General features: G+C 41.7%; 1 protein-coding gene across 1 annotated transcript in view; it reads right to left on the bottom strand.

The window, feature by feature from the left end:
* Positions 1-14,812: 14,812 nt before the first annotated feature.
* ALG9 (ALG9 alpha-1,2-mannosyltransferase) overlaps positions 14,813-16,088 on the bottom strand; it is a gene marked incomplete at its 5' end in the record, with an annotated part of 100,123 nt that continues 98,847 nt past the window's right edge. Inside the window, 2 exons of the mRNA XM_082661074.1 lie at positions 14,813-15,074; positions 15,364-15,482. Coding sequence (XP_082517200.1) covers positions 15,037-15,074; positions 15,364-15,482 — 157 coding nt within the window. The 3' untranslated portion in view covers positions 14,813-15,036. The remainder of the gene's footprint in view (positions 15,075-15,363; positions 15,483-16,088) is intronic.

Here is a 16,088-nt window from a genome sequence, read left to right as displayed (position 1 = left end):
TTCGTCCTGCTCATGATGATCTGAAGGCGTCGGGGACTTACCTGAGTGAACCAGGCTGTGCCCTCTTAGGACTCAGGCGGACCAACGAGGATGCCCAAGGACAGGAGGAAAAAAGATTTAGCGCCTCTCCTGACTTCCTCCTGGCCCTGAGCCATTTGGGTCTCCAGTCCTAATTTCCCCGCTATCCTCAAGCTTCCACAAAACCCCTCCACCTCTTCCTCCGGCCTGTGCGCCAGAATTGTATCTGGCTCCTGCCCCGTAAGACAAATAACGCGGGCGGTGAGAGAAAATGAACAGCGCTATCCAAACTCCCCAGTCAATATTTTTTCCGCTTTCTCCATGCAAGCTGTTAAAAACATGTTGCTCTCTTGTTTTTGTTTCTTTTCAGTTTGGTACTGGAATGGTGCCTTCTGTTGTATTTTCTTCCTCCCATTTTTTAGGTCTTTAGCATGCTAGAAGTACAACAATCAAGCAAAACTAGGGCAAGCTTTAATCCTTCCAAATTGGGTGGCATGGCTACTTTGCTTGTACAAGAAAGGCTAAACTGACCTCTCTAGAACTCCAGGAGTCCTCAAAGGCAGCAGTGGCAGGAGGTGAGGGTATGGGAGTGCTTTCTGACAAAATTTAGTGGGAAGTTTCCATTTACCCTTGTTAGGGCAGCATGGAATAACTAGAATGTCCCTTTTTGTTTGTTTGTTTTGAACTATAAGCAGCTTGGATTGATAGCTACCTATGGTGATCACAAGCTCTGAAATGGTAATTCTATGTGTTTGATTAATAAGAAAAGTAAAATTATTAATAAATCTAATTTAGGAGACTTTAAAAAAAAAACATGGGGTTCGGGCTTCCCTGGTGGCGCAGTGGTTGAGAGTCCGCCTGCCGATGCAGGGGACACGGGTTCGTGGCCCGGTCCGGGAAGATCCCACATGCCGCGGAGCGGCTAGGCCCATGAGCCATGGCCGCTGAGCCTGCGCGTCCGGAGCCTGTGCTCCGCAATGGGAGAGGCCACAACAGTGAGAGGCCCGCGTACCGCAAAAAAAAAAAAAAAAACCAAAAAAACATATGGGGTTCTTGGAAGTAAACACAGTAGATAAGGCTTTTGATCATAGTGAAAGTTTGAGAATCAATGGATCTGAACAGTAATTCTCAATTTAGGTTTGTGCATGTGTTCTCTAGGGTTTTGTCTTTTTTTTTAATATTTATTTATTTATTTGGCTGCATCTGGTCTTAGTTGTGGCACACGGGATCTTCCTTGCAGCATGCGGGAACTTTCTTTGAGGCGCCTGGGCTTCTCTCTAGTTGTTGTGCATGGGCTCAGTAGTTGCAGCACGCGGGCTTAGTGGTTCCGCGGCATGTGGGATCTCAGTTCCTTGACCAGGGATCAAACCCACGTCCCCTGCATTGGAAGGTAGATTCTTAACCACTGGACCACCAGGGAAGTCCCTAGTTTTGTTTTCATTTTGATAATTATTTTTTAGATTTGCATAAGCATATTCTGGATTATTTGGATGACTACTTTATAACCTGGCATTGCCACGTGATCTCAATACCTACATTGCATGTGTGTTCATTGCTGCTTTTATTGTTCTGGGATCATGAGAAAAGAACAGAGGTGGATTTAAAATGAAAATGGTGTTTTCAAGCACAAAATGAAAGCCAAATCACATCATAGGACTGCACTGTCACAGTAGTTCTAACAGAAAAGTGGTGAGAAAATTGAGATAATATAGGTCACTTGGTGGCATAAGCATGTTGAACTCAAAAGAAGCTGAGCTTTCACAGGCAATAACAGTCACAATACAAGGGATAATTTAGTCTCAGCAAAATACATCATTTGCCATGTTAAATTACTATAATATTAATATGAGTAGTATTAGTTTTGTGGTTTCATTTGTATTTAACTTATAAATCTATTTTGGTTTTTTTAGTTGTATAAGAACCATAAATAAAAGAACATTATATTCCTACTTTATATTTGTAAATTTAAGTAGCATGGTAATAAAAATAATTGAAGTAAACTTAGGGTTTTCAAGATTTTTTTCCTTAGAAATGGATCCAAGTACTACTTGAGAAGCGGAAAGTTAATAGTTTTTTTGATTTAGTACTTTACCAGTTAGATCAGAGGGGGTTCCTATTGGCATGAGGAGGAGAAATCGGTTCCCTTATAGTTTATGTGAAAAGGCTTCAGAAATGATGAAGGAAGCAAGTGCAGAAAGAAGCACATTAAGTCAGTTCCACACATATCATCTCTAGATATTAGCTCAGGCTTAGACGAGCTTCGGTATGCTAAACTAGCAAACTGATGGATGCTAAGCTATTTTGTTTAAAACTCAAATATGCTTTGCTTACCCAAGCACAATGAATTGGACACCTATGGAATAACACAAGCTGAGAAAATAGGCCCCAGAAAATTGCCCGGTTTGAGAGTCATCAATTCTGGACTTCCGTTCCCACCTCTGTCTCTGACTTATCGTGACTTACCTCTCCCTATGCCTCAGTCCCACCTCCCACCCCCTCACCCCCAATAAAATAGAGCTAACCACCTCTGATTCCCTCTCTAGTTACTGCGATGATGTGAGGATGAAACAGGTAGTACACGTGGAGATGCTAGTAAATCCTTCAATAAAGTGATTAAAACAAACAGACTGCAGCAGAAAGAGGCTATTTCAAACACTGGGCTGAATGGAAACTGGAACTAAATCTAAGACTGTCTTTTGGGGAATGTAGTCCACTGACTATCTGAATCACCTAATATGCTTGTTAAAAATGCAGATTCCTGGCCTCCATCCCAGATCTACTGAATCAGAATCCCTGAGAATGGGGCACATCTTGCCGTTCACCCCTGGTGATTTTAATGTTCACTGATGTTTGAAAGTCACTGATTTTAAAAATTCATCTGGAAAAATAATTTCCATGTCAACAAAGAAGCATCTGCTCATGGAGAGTCTGAAAGGTCTGCTCAGGTAGACTGTGGAGGCCACCTCTGTCCAGGAAAAGCAAATGACAGCTACAGCTGCTTATCACTGAACAATTCTGTCCCTTTTGGTTGTGGTTTTTGCCAGATTATAATGATCCCTCTTTCGCGTGGTTCCTGGAAGCTAGCAAAGCACTGCAAATACAGTCCTGCGGCACTGAGCTGTTTCTATATCCCCCTCCCCCCTCTGTTGCTCCCTCTGGTTCTCCTTTCCACATCCCACACACACCACAAGAAGCTAGTGGCCGGGGAGCATCAGAGGCAGCCGCTGAGATTAGGCTGAGGATTTAAGGCAACCCTTGGGAAACAACGTGACATGTTCAGCACGAAAGCACTGAGTTCTGACACCCACATACAGTTCACTCATCAAATGAATCAAAGGAAGACAAGGTTAGACTTGCCAGTTCCTGTCAGATGAAGCATGGAGAATACAGAGAAGCACAGGCAGATGGGATCAACAGCTCTCAGTGTCACAACAGAAAAGGGTCAGTCCTGAGGAAGCTTGGATGACATTGGCATATCCTCCTGCCTCTTGCCTCACATGTATTAAGGTTGCCTCTTCCTCACAGAGCTTTGCAAATAAGCACTCATTCAAGGGCTGATCTGCTCCACAGTCACCCTACTGGGAGAAGGCTGAGCCAGGGGAGAGAACTATGTGTAGGTGGTTCTCTCAGGGCAGACCCAGAAGTGTCATCCCATTGAGAAGGCCGTCAAGGAAGCGGTGGGTGGCCCAGTTCATGAACAGAAAACCTGAGGCACATACAGGCATGTTCCAACTCTCTTCATTTAGCAAGACGACCCTGGGAAACTGATTCCCAGGTCTGTACTTAATTCACTGCAGAGTAGTAATTATCACCGTAGCATTAACGATATTTCCAATTTATATTTATACAAAGAATGTCTTCATTCTGTGGGACTCAAATATTTTCCCCTCAACTTTACCTCAATATTTTCTCCTTTTTTCTCTTTTCCACTTTGTGGCAAAATTTTAATCCCAATATTATGGCTGGGAATACTTGACAAAGAGAAAGAGACTTTACCTGGACCCACACAGTGACTCAGAAGAAGCTACAGAACTCATAATCAGGGATTCTCACTGTCCCTTGCTTTATCCTCTCCCTCCGTGCCACAGCTTATCACCGTAGGTAAAATTGGATTTCCAGAGCAAAACTTTGTTTGAATTCTTGGGAAGAACAAATCAAAGAAATGAGACAGTTCTGATTCAGGGCAGTCTATACAGTGGTTACGAGAGTATACAGTGGAATCAGGAAGACCTAGATTGACATCCCAGCTCTACCAGTTACTAATGTGTGACTTTGGGCAAATAACTTATCCTCTCTGAATCTTGGTTTCTTCATCTGTAGAGTGGGGCTGTAAAGCTTACCACATGTGGTTAAGGTTAAATAATTCACATAGAGTGCTTAGATTAGTACCTGACAAGAGTAAGTCCTCAGATATTAGCCATTAATAGGTATCATCTACTGAGGAAACAGAAGCAGGAAAGAAAACATTCCAATCAACTGAGCTTTGGCAACAGAGAGGACCAATGTGAAAGGATGATGAAATCTACATGATTTAGAGTCAGAAGACCTGACTCAAGGCCTTCCAGAAGGCTCTCTCATTGGTAAGATAGGGACAAATCTTACCTTACTTCTCTCTTGGGGTTGTTGTGAGGAATAAGATCCATACTGTAAAGTACCTTGTAAATGGCAGGCACGACACAATTGTTAGCAGTTATGTTTTTGATTTCCAGGGGCTCACTGAATCGCTGAATCTGGTGCCCACACCAAACACATAAAGAGAACACCTGGAGACCTAAGTTCAAGGTCTGTCGGCCCCCAATTCCCGAAGAACAGCAGTCAGAATTAGTACTTCCCCTGACCACAAGGGTAGATTTACGATACAACCAATCTGGAGATCAAGCAGACATGGTGACCTTTCTCAAAAGTCTTAGGCCCCTGAGTCCTATTATAAGCCCTAACATTCTTAGGACAGACCCCTGGTTATCTTGCCAGATGCTATACACACCCCAACAAAAAAACCTTTGTTACAGTGTTAAGTGAAAAAGCAAGGTACACAGTGTTATTGAAATTGTGGTACACAGTGTAATTTAAACTGAAAATGTTCAGAATTAATAGATTACTCCTAAATAGTTAATATCAAAATATCTTAAGATTTAAAAAAAAAAGCAAGTGCCAGAACAATGTATATAGTATTTACTATTTGTATACAATAGAATGCACATGCATGTGCTTGTGTAAGCACTGAAGCAATCTCTAGAAGAACGCACATGACTAATCACATTGGCTGATTATGGGTCTCTGGGAAACAGAAATGGAGATTTTTCAATTTTTCCATTTATCCTTTTGTTTGTTTGGTTTTTACTATTTACTAAACTCCAGATTTTACTCAAATTTCATCCATTTTTCCACTAATGTCTTTTTTTCTGTTTCAGAACCCAATCCAGAATACCACATTGCATTTAAGCTTTTTGAATACTGAACCATAAAAATTATTACATATTCAAACAAACACACCTTCTGGCTCTTGGTTACCACACTGTAGACTGCACTCTGCCTCCCCCTGGTTGGTTTCCCCTGTGACATCCATAGATGTGTATTAATAGTGCCCTCCTGCCAGCTATTCCCTAACTAGCCCTGCTATGTCCACGGGGTAGAGTCCAGATTCCCTTCTCCCTTATTTTTGTAAGCCCTCATCACCATGTATTGTACTACGCCCAGCCAACATAAGTAGCTTCCAGCATCAGGGCATACTGTCCCCAGATCCCAATGAGACAGAGGTTTGATTTAGCAAAAGCAGGGATTACTTAAATATTCCAGGTCCCCTAAAAGCTCTTCCCTGTGGTGTCCCCTGAAGATGGTATTCTTTCCCATTAAAAAATATTTATTTGGCTGCGTCGGGTCTTAGTTGCGGTATGTGGGATCTTTGTTGCGGCACACGGGCTTCTCTCTCGTTGTGGCGCACAGGCTCTAGAGCATGCAGGCTCAGTAGCAGTGGCACACAGGCTTAGTTGCCCTGCAGCATGTGGGATCTTAGTTCCTTGACCAGGGATCGAACCTGCGTCCCCTGCACTGGAAGGCAGATTCTTAACCACTGGACCACCAGGGAAGCCCCCCCTTTTTTTTCTCTGACCTGCCCAACAGAACTGTTAGGAAAAAGGTCACAGGAGTAAGAAAGAAGCAGTGCCAAGACCCCTGGACACACCATTCACATCTCAGCAGAGATTCAGCTGGAACTGTAATTAGAAACCAGAATTTCCACTGACTTCTAGGACTTCAGGAAATCAGCTCCCTTTCTAGTGTGAAATTAAAATTAGCTGAGGGCTCACAGTGTTCTAGAAAATCCCCTACAGATGAGAGCGGGCATATTCAGGGTGGTATGGCGATAGACATACAACACAGAAACAGACTCACAGACTTCGGAAACAAACTTATGGTTACCAAAGTGGAAAGGTGGGGGGAGGGATACATTAGGAATTTGGGAATTTGGGATTAACAGATACACACTCCTCTATATAAAACAGATAATCAACAAGGACCTACTGTATAGCACAGGGAGCTCTACTCCATACTCTGTAATAACCTCTATTGGAAAAGAATCTGAAAAAGAATGGATGTGTATGTATAACTGATTCATTTTGCTGTACACCTGAAACTAACACAGCATTGTAAATCAACTATACGCCAATATAAAATAAAAAATATTTTTAAAAAAGAAAGAAAAGAAAAGCCCCTACAAAGACTGAACACTCTGTCTTACTAGGACAAGCTCTGGGCTCTGATTATGGAAGGTAGAATAAGAAGGTCGTTGAAAAAATGACATGACTATGACTAGACCCTGTTCTTATCTCTGCCCATCTAGCCATTCCAGACACCTGAGCACAATACCCAAACAAGAGGTCATGAAATAGGGAGTGTACCATCATGGTTACGAGAGAGGGTCTGGAGCCAGACAGACTGTTTGCGTTTGAATCCCAGGTCTGCAACTTTTTACCCAGGTGATCTTGGGCAAGACATTTAATATCTCTGAGTATCAGTTTCCCCATCTTTAAAAAGAGGATTAATAGTTACCGAGCTCACAAGGTTGTTGTGAGGATTATGTGAGGTAAAAAAGCAACTTGAAACCTTCCTGACATATAGTAAATGCTTAGTAAGTGTTAGCTGTTACTCGTATTATTTCTGCACAGAGCAAATCTGATGATCTAGAGGGTAAAAAACATAAAAGGAAAACAAGAAACCCCCCAAATGACAAAAACCCCAAACTTCAATCTATTCCCCAGATAGTTCTAAGGTTGAGTTCAGAAATGGGATAAAGAAGGGAAATCTTCCTTCTTTATCAAAGAGCTGAACTTGTCTGTCCCTAAAGGCCTAAATCTGCCTAAGTGGATACCCTATACGTTTAAATGCAAATTCTACTTCCTTCTGCAAATGTTTGCTTTTCACCCCATGACCTACACATGAGGAGAAATCAAAGGTACTCTCAGACCGTTTACTTTCTAGGGGCTCAGCCCCTTCTACCTTAAGTTGAGCTACTGTGCTGTAGATAATGTGTTGGCACCTGATGGAGGGGAGAACCCTGAACATTCATATAGCCTTTGAGTTGCCTTTGATAATAAGTTAGCAGAGGAAAAGTTAAGACTGCTTTGCTCATGTCTGGAAACTTGAAAATGAGTAAATGGCTGGTAATTACCCCTAAAAGTAGCTGCTTCCCCCTCTCCACCAAACACATATCTTTTACTACCTATGAAGACCATCAAGGTCATGTCAACAGAGGTAAAATTAACTGGGAAGAATTGACCTGTGGATCATTTACCAACCAGGGAATCACTGTTAGCGGTGATGATCCAGCTGTCACAAATTATGGTCACGGTTTTCTCCAGGAAAATTTTGTAATTATAGAAATATAGGAGTGTAATTCTAAAGTATACATATTCTCAAGAAATGCAACTCAGATATTTCAATTTACACTGGAGTTTTGACACCAAGCAATTAGTGGAACTAATTAGATTCCTGGAGGAAAAGGAGAGCTGAAATTTTTATTGAGAATAGGCTGCCCTCTGCTGGACACTAGGGCACTGCAGACAAGGCTGCCTCAAGTTTTCAGAAACTGTGATACTTGGGAGTAAAACAAAAACAAAACCCAAAAAGCATGGCAACAAATTTAAACTCTGAGTTCTATTTTTTAGAATATCACAGACTCTGGGAACACAATTATAGAAAAAAGCCCAAGGAAAGGGGAAGGGGCTGAGTTTTTTTTTAAAAATTCACAAGATTCTTTTATAAATGTAGCACTGCAAAGCCAGCCTCCTTTTCTACATAACTCCACAAATATTTCACAGGCAAGAAAAAATGGGAACATATTATAGGAAATACCAAGGAGGCTTAGAGACATATTGTTAATAGGGAGACAAGGAGCAAGACCAATTCCTGAGTGATACATGGTGTTTTCTTGCTGGTTGGGTGAACACATATCAGGTCATTTCTCTCAAAATGAGATTAACCTTTGCTCTCATGTCTGCGGGAGTGAGGAGGGGGAAGTAGCAGCAGCTCCAGAGAAGCTCCGAAGACCAGTGGCACAATAACAAAGGGGAAGTCTTCACTGTACTTGTCTCAAACAAACATATAAGATCCACAAAGCAGCCTCCCTCAGTGTGCCCAGAGCAGGAGGGCTTAATACGCACACACATTTTTTTTTCATTCTCCTATTCAAGACAGCCACAGGTCCTTATCTGAGGAGGCCAACAGGGTTTGAAAAAGGCCAGGCAGTTCTTCCTGAAGGTTGGATCTGCCAGCTCAAACTCTCTCCTCCCATATAACAAATAAATTAAATGGCACTTGAATGGGTCTGAAATTGCCAAAATTAGTCATTCCTTTTTTCCAGATTGTTATCATTCAAATGTACTGAGATGAGAGGATCAATGAGAAGGGAACTGGAGTAAATTATTAACATCCATTAGTGTACTTCAGTACCACATTAGTTAATTGTTTCCCAGAAAGCGGGGCCCAGAAAGAATGAGAGATGGGACAGGTAAGGTTTGATAGGGCAGAAAAAGCAGAGAAAAGGGTCTGGGGAGGGGAAGAGGGCTGGGTTAACAGGGGTTGTAATTGGAAAAAGACGCCAAACATTTTGCTGACTTAATTTATCTTTGATCTTTCATGTGATTGTTTGCTTTCCAGTCTCTAATATCAATAACAGTGGGTAGTTAGAAAAATCACCTAAGTTGTTTAAAAAAAAAAAAAAGTAACGATGACTATGCCCATCTTGGGCCACTAACTCAGAATTCCCTGGGAGGAAGGGGGTGGGTCCAAGCAGACAGTGGCAATTTTCAAAGGGTCCCCAGGTGATTGTTTCGTGGAGTTCCAGTTGAGAATCACTGCTCTGCGGGTCACATCTTCTCCAGCATTGAGTATAATGCTGCTGAAGCAGCCTAGCAAACAGACCAGAAACCATACCCTTCTCATTTGGCAAGTTGGAATCCGAGGGTTAAAATGGCAAATTACAGTCCAATGGCACCAGTTGCCAAATACCTGCAGGCAAATAAAAGTCAAAGATAATCTCCTAAGGCAGTAAATGGCTGGCATCCATGGTTGTGGTCTGCAAAAAACCCTTGTCAGAAGAAGTTACTTTTATCTCACACAATCTTTTGGCTGATGGGACCATCAAGAATCACCCAATTTACACTCTTATCTCTAGGCATGTCAAGGCAGAACATGCAGCCCAGAAACGAGAAGCAAAAACAAACCAAAAACCCCTACTACCTTCAAGTGTTTTATAAAGATACCTTAAGATTTCCTTAAATATTTTAAAGAGATGCTCATACTTAGGTATGCTATTTAACCCAATTGTTAATCACGAGCTGTTTATTCTAAGGAGCTACAATAGGAGTTCCCAGTCTGCCTGTCGTCTCACTACAATTCTGTATTCTCACATCCCTTATCTGAATGTCTCTCATTTCATTTATCAAATCTGTTGGTTATAATTTGTTTCAATGCCAGGTCTGTGGTGAACTCCAGGGCTGAAGAGAGCCAAAACAGCTTTCAGCTGCAAAAGAAACACTTACTACTTGATATTATTGAATTTGAACGTATCACTACGAAGTCATCTTGCAGTTATAGACTTCCTTTTCCTAGCAGGGCACGTATCTGGTAGGAACCGAGCATCTCCTCACACCTGGAGGAGAGGCTTTCTGCTCCAAATTCATTCAGAAGGTGTTGTGGGCTGTCTGACTCTCCAAAACCAAGTAATAATAAAAATATTCAATGAAGGTACACAATCTCTCTTTTTCGAAGGTATTCTGAGGAATCCTCCTTTGTGTGAAAGCATGTGTCCTAAAATATACATAGCATTTAGCCTCATTCACATCTTTCAAATTGCCCTTTGAGTTACTATAGGGCTCATGACTTGCTCTATTTTCTGTGGCCTAAAATCGACCAAACTGAAAGCAACAGCTGTATTTTTGTTGCAGGTTTCTTGAAGTGTGACATGGTCTTTGCCCCCAGACGTGCCAACAATGTTCTTGAGAGACAGGCTTGCAAGGGTTGCATGTTAAGGTTCTATGTCATTAGTAAAGACACTGGGTACTCAAGAGGGTTCAGGAAGTAATCACAGGGGTCTGAAGTCTACAAAGACTTCATAAAAGAGAGGGAGACTCGAGCTGGCCCTAAAAGTAAGAAAAATAAACAGGGAGAAGGATGGCCTTCTAGGAGGGGAAAAGAAATTCATTAGGGCTGTGGACTTCTCCCTTCTGGAATTATATTAATAAAATATCCTTCTCTAAAACAACTTGGAAGAAATAATCAAACCAAGTTTCCTGGGCATTTTGGGTCCTATGGAAAGAAAACTGGTAACCAATGGTACTAAACCAGACGGCTACTAGAAGTTATTGGCTATAAGGTGCAAGATACAGGAATGACGTTAGAAATTCATTCACAAAAAAAGTTTTATTGCTCCTGACAACCCCTGACAAAGTGGAAAATTACCTAAATGTTAGATATTACTAGATCACATTTCTATGAATATTAAGACTCTCGAAACCCAGAGATTCTTTTTTTTTTTTTTTTGCGGTACGCGGGCCTCTCACTGTCGTGGCCTCTCCCATTGCAGAGCACAAGCTCCGGACGCGCAGGCTCAACAGCCATGGCTCACGGGCCCAGCCGCTCCGCGGCATGTGGGATCTTCCCGGACCGGGGCACGAACCCGTGTCCCCTGCATCGGCAGGCGGACTCTCAACCACTGTGCCACCAGGGAAGCCCGCCCAGAGATTCTTAATCCAAAAACGTAACATGGACCCAGAAACTCTCTTTTAGGCACAATGTTGACACACTGAGTAGTTCCCACTGTGCTTGGTTTTTCCACAAAATTAAACTAACCCTCACTGGGTTTTCCAATGGCTTCTTCCCAGAGTTTTCAGAATAAACATTCTGGGCTATTTGGTCTACAGAGGGCAGGTCTATACACTGAAGGAGGAAAGTGGGGGTGATGGAAGGAGTTGAGCTCCTTCAGGTTCCAATCTCCACCAAAGATTTAAAAGCTAAAAGCAAAAGAGAAAATATCAACTTAATAAAAGGAAAATCACACTGCCAAGATTTATTTAACTTTTTCTTTCACAGAAAATACAAGTATGTAATGTAAACACTGACATGTGAAATAAAGTACAAGGATCAGGAAGACAAATGAATTGAACAATACTCTTGCTTCAACACTGCAGTGCTTCCTGATTTCACTTGCAGCATGAATCTCACGGTTAAATAGATTATATACTGGAAAAATTAAAGGCAACATTCATTTAGATTTATCAAAACACCAGAGAGCCTCTGAAATCCAACAATGCCATATGGAAGTCAGATCTTTCTTTTGCAAAAAAATTACAGCTGAGCACATGTCCATTTATCTGTTTACCCAAGGCATTTAATGTAGGAGCCTAAGAATGAATTAATACATGAGCTTAATATGCCTGTGGAGGCAAAGATTAAACTGTGCCTCTTTTCGCTCTTCAGAGAAAATAAAATTAACCAAATTTAAAGCAGAGCTGCCCAACACTGGCCAGAAGACAGCACAATCACAGTGAATTCTTATTTCAATAAATCCTACAAAATGCAAAACACAATAAAGGATTTCCATTTGTGCTTTGCCCAAATGGTCAATCTGGATCTAATGCTGCAGAATTACATGGGGTTTGGAAGGTTCTTTCCCAGAACTCCAAACTAGAAAAAATGACCCAAATAAATTGTTGGGATCAAGAACCACCTTGATTTAAAACAGAGAATCAGTTTCTAAACTTGAATTCAGTAATAAAGAGTGTGGGCTTCCCTTTAATGTTATAATCTCAAGAGATTAAAATGAGTGGTCTTTCTTATCAGATGACACCTACCAGTTGACAGGTATACTTCGATAGCAGATGCTACTACACAGGCTGGTTCAGTAATAGGACTCAGTGTTGTGAGATCTGGGGTTCAGACAAGGCTGCTTAAGATCCAGAGATCAGAGAGCCCTGGGACTGCCAATGCACCCAACTCCCTCGCTCAGCTCTACAATCAAAGCTTATTACCAATAAGCTGTAGAACTTCATTCATTCCTTGATAGTCAACAATCTGTGGAGAAAAACGTACCTGAGATACTTTATCCTTACAGTGAGCAGAGCGGTCAGCTCATGCTGAACACTGATTCTCTGGAGGAGAAATGCTACTCTCACCAAGTGTTTTGAAACTCTCTTCCCAGGCAAAGCTAACCTCCCTGTATTGCTGAGGTGGAGATGTTTTTGTTTTGTTTTTTGTGGTACACGGGCCTCTCACTGTTGTGGCCTCTCCCGTTGCGGAGCACAGGCTCCGGACACGCAGGCTCAGCAGCCACAGCCCACTGGCCCAGCCGTTCCGCGGCATGTGGGATCTCCTGGACCGGGGCACGCACCCACGTCCCCTGCATTGGCAGGCGGACTCTCAACCACTGCGCCACCAGGGAAGCCCAGGTGGAGATGTTTTAACGCGTTTATATATCATGTGAAAAACACCTTCACAACAAAAAACATTCATTTTTATATCCCTTACCTATCGAATTTGGCAGAGTGTTCTGCAATTTACTGTGCTCTCACTAAAGATATTCATAGAACAGAGCAAACTGAAATCAGGTTTTAAAAGGGATAGCAACTGATATTCCCAAGGAATACCTAGATTGATCATGACCTTTTTTGTGCTATATTACAGTAAGTTCTTGCTTAGAAGGCTTTTTTTTTTTAACATGCAACATGATAAAATGGATCAGTACTGTACCACTTTGATTAGAAAAAAACCACTCACCATGGACCTCCATTACTGTACCTTCTCATTTACCTTGGCAAAAAAAAGAGCTCTAGCCACTGTGAAGGACAGTGCACTATTACTGCAGGTATGGCAAGATCTTTCACTAGAAATTCTCTGTCCCATAGTCAGACCACATGTGCCAATATCTGCCTTGGGAAATAGTAATCAAGTATTGAAAATTAAATACAAAAATCCTTAAAGCAGCGAGTGGGACCCCAGTTTATCTTCACTCTCCAGTTATCATTGTTCATGCTATCTAGACCTACTGACTCACAATTCTTCAACCCCTCCCCAGATATTCCTTTAGAGGGGATCCGAATGAGGACTCTTCATATGGTAACTAGCCATTTCTTCCCTTGTCACTTCTCCTCTCTTGGGATCAGTTCCTACTGAAAATCCCTTCTCTTTGAAAAATGAAAGATGGAAACTCTGAAAAATGAATGCATCCTATTTGCAGATACTAGACACAATCACCCTTAGGGAAATAAGGCACTATAACGTGACCCCAGATTGACTATAGGAATGGAACTTGTATTGGATCCTGTGTGGCTGCAAAGGAGCTTGACTTCCAAACATGAGCACTACTTTCCTGCCACAGGCCAGGCTGCATCCCGGAGTACCGCTATGATGGTCTAACCAATAGTCAGACTGGAGGCTCCAAAGAACTCACAGAAACACAGATAAAATTCTTCCTTAAAATAGAAAGTTACGTTATCAATTAGGTCTCTGGCCAACCTCATCATTCTTTCAAGTAATGTTCTCATAGTCAAGTGAGGAGTACGGACGAGCACTGGATGAGAAGTTAGGCAGCCCAGGTTCTGGTCCTAGCGCTACTACTTATTGGCTGTGTGGCCTTGGGCAAGTCACCTTACCTCCCCCTGCCCCTGCCCCCTGCCCCATAGTCTCAGTTTCTTCATCTGTAAAATGGGGATAAAACCACTTCCTTTGTCTACCTCACGTCATGACTGTGAGGATCAAATAAGATAATGTGAAAGTGCTTTGTAAACTATGAAATACTGTGTGTAAAAGCAAAGTAAGGTATATACTTATGTTTTAATTAAGTCCTTATCATTGCCTACTTGACTAGAGGTGCCCCATGCAGGATGTGCTTTGCAACAGACATACTCAAAAACAGGTGCCATGAATATACACTGGTCTTTCTCACTAGGGTTGTTTAAAAAGGGAGATTCTTAATTTCCTCAGAAACGGCCTCAGAATAAATTACTTTAAAATGTGATGTCATCCAAATCTACCAACTGATAGAGTTAATTTTCTCCACGTATGTCCTGTACAGTTATAGTCTGGTCTGTTGATACCTTTATACAGGGAAGTCTTGAATTCAAGAAACAGCATGCTAAAGCTTAAAAAACAAACAAACAAAAACCCACACCCATATAGTTATAGTTTGTTGTAAAGGAAATAAGATGAAAGCAAGAGGCATCCTATGTAATGAAATTAAGCCACAGTTCCTCAACTGATTGCATTTTTCCTGAGATACCTCCAGGGTAGGGTCCTGGTCCTGTGACATGCTTTAGAAAAGCTTAGTCTTGCCGGAGGTGAAAAGGACATGTAGGTTGGCAATTAGGCTGTGGTCATTTTCAGCACTAGGATTGGAACGAGGTCGTCTGCTAGGAGCTGCCAAAGAGCTTTGGTGGAGAAGCTCATACGGCCCAAGGGAGGCTAGTTCTTGGATGCCAAGCCAGAGTGTGTAGAACAGCTCAACACAGCCATCCAGTCTCGGGATTTTCAATTCTTCCTGAAAGTTGGTTCTACTCTTCTCCGGTCTAGTAAATAATTGAACAGAAGAAAAACAATGAGATGTGGAGCAATGTATCTACCCGGACTTTAGGGCCTTTCTCCACCTAGCTGCACAAAGTGTACATGCAGAACAGAGACACACATTAAGAAGTGAATGTGATTGACTCTGACAAGCCCAAAGAGCCCCGATTCCAGTATTCTTGTCAGACGGCTTTTATTACAAATGTTACAAACGATGACTTGGAGGGAGTCCTGTCAGTGGAATTACCAGTTAACAGGATGGTTGTCCTTTGGGGCCACAGGCATGGTGCTAACCTCCACTTTTCTTCCTGATTTGCTTTCCTTTCCGGGGTTTGAGGATGGTGTAGTTTGCATACACTGTATACTGATCTGACAGGAAGGGAACATAGAATGCCCGCAACAACTTTGAAGATCTGAAAAACAAGAGAAAAAAGAAAAGACAGAATTTTATCATTTGAGAGAATTTACTAACGTATTGAAAATGATTAAAGGAAATAAACAAAGTGCTATGGTGAGGATATTTTATACAAGCAGCACAGAAAAGTCTGTTATTTAGCTACTAGATCTTGATAAAAGACTTACTCAAGACCAAGTACCTTCTTACCTGCACCCAAATGATAGCCTCTCTATTAAGCCACAGGATATCCTTCAGAATAGCTCTAGGTCTGCACTTTGCATTAGAATTTGCCATAGAAAAATTCCAATTCAATCAAAGGACTGCTATTACAGAAATAAATTCTTAATACCTCAAAGGTTTCTGTACCTAAGAAACTAATGTGGAGATGCCAAAATGCTCAAATGATCCTGACTCTGGCTCTAAGTTTTCCTGGAGAGCTGGAGAAAACTGTGTTCTGGGCTTCCTGTGCGTACTGTTCTGGCAATTCTTAAGTCAAAGAGAGAATCTTTTTACTTTTTACTAAAATATAGATAGGAACAGCTAAAAACCTGAATTTCTCACAAGTTTCTAAAGAATCTGAAAAATACCTCGCATTTATTGAATACCTAGTATTGAACAGGCA

Source organism: Grampus griseus (assembly GCF_964374135.1).
Source record: "Grampus griseus genome assembly, chromosome: 8".
NCBI lineage: Eukaryota > Metazoa > Chordata > Mammalia > Artiodactyla > Delphinidae > Grampus > Grampus griseus.
The sequence above is the reverse complement of the archived record's forward strand: the minus strand, read 5'-3'. Positions and strand labels throughout refer to the sequence as shown.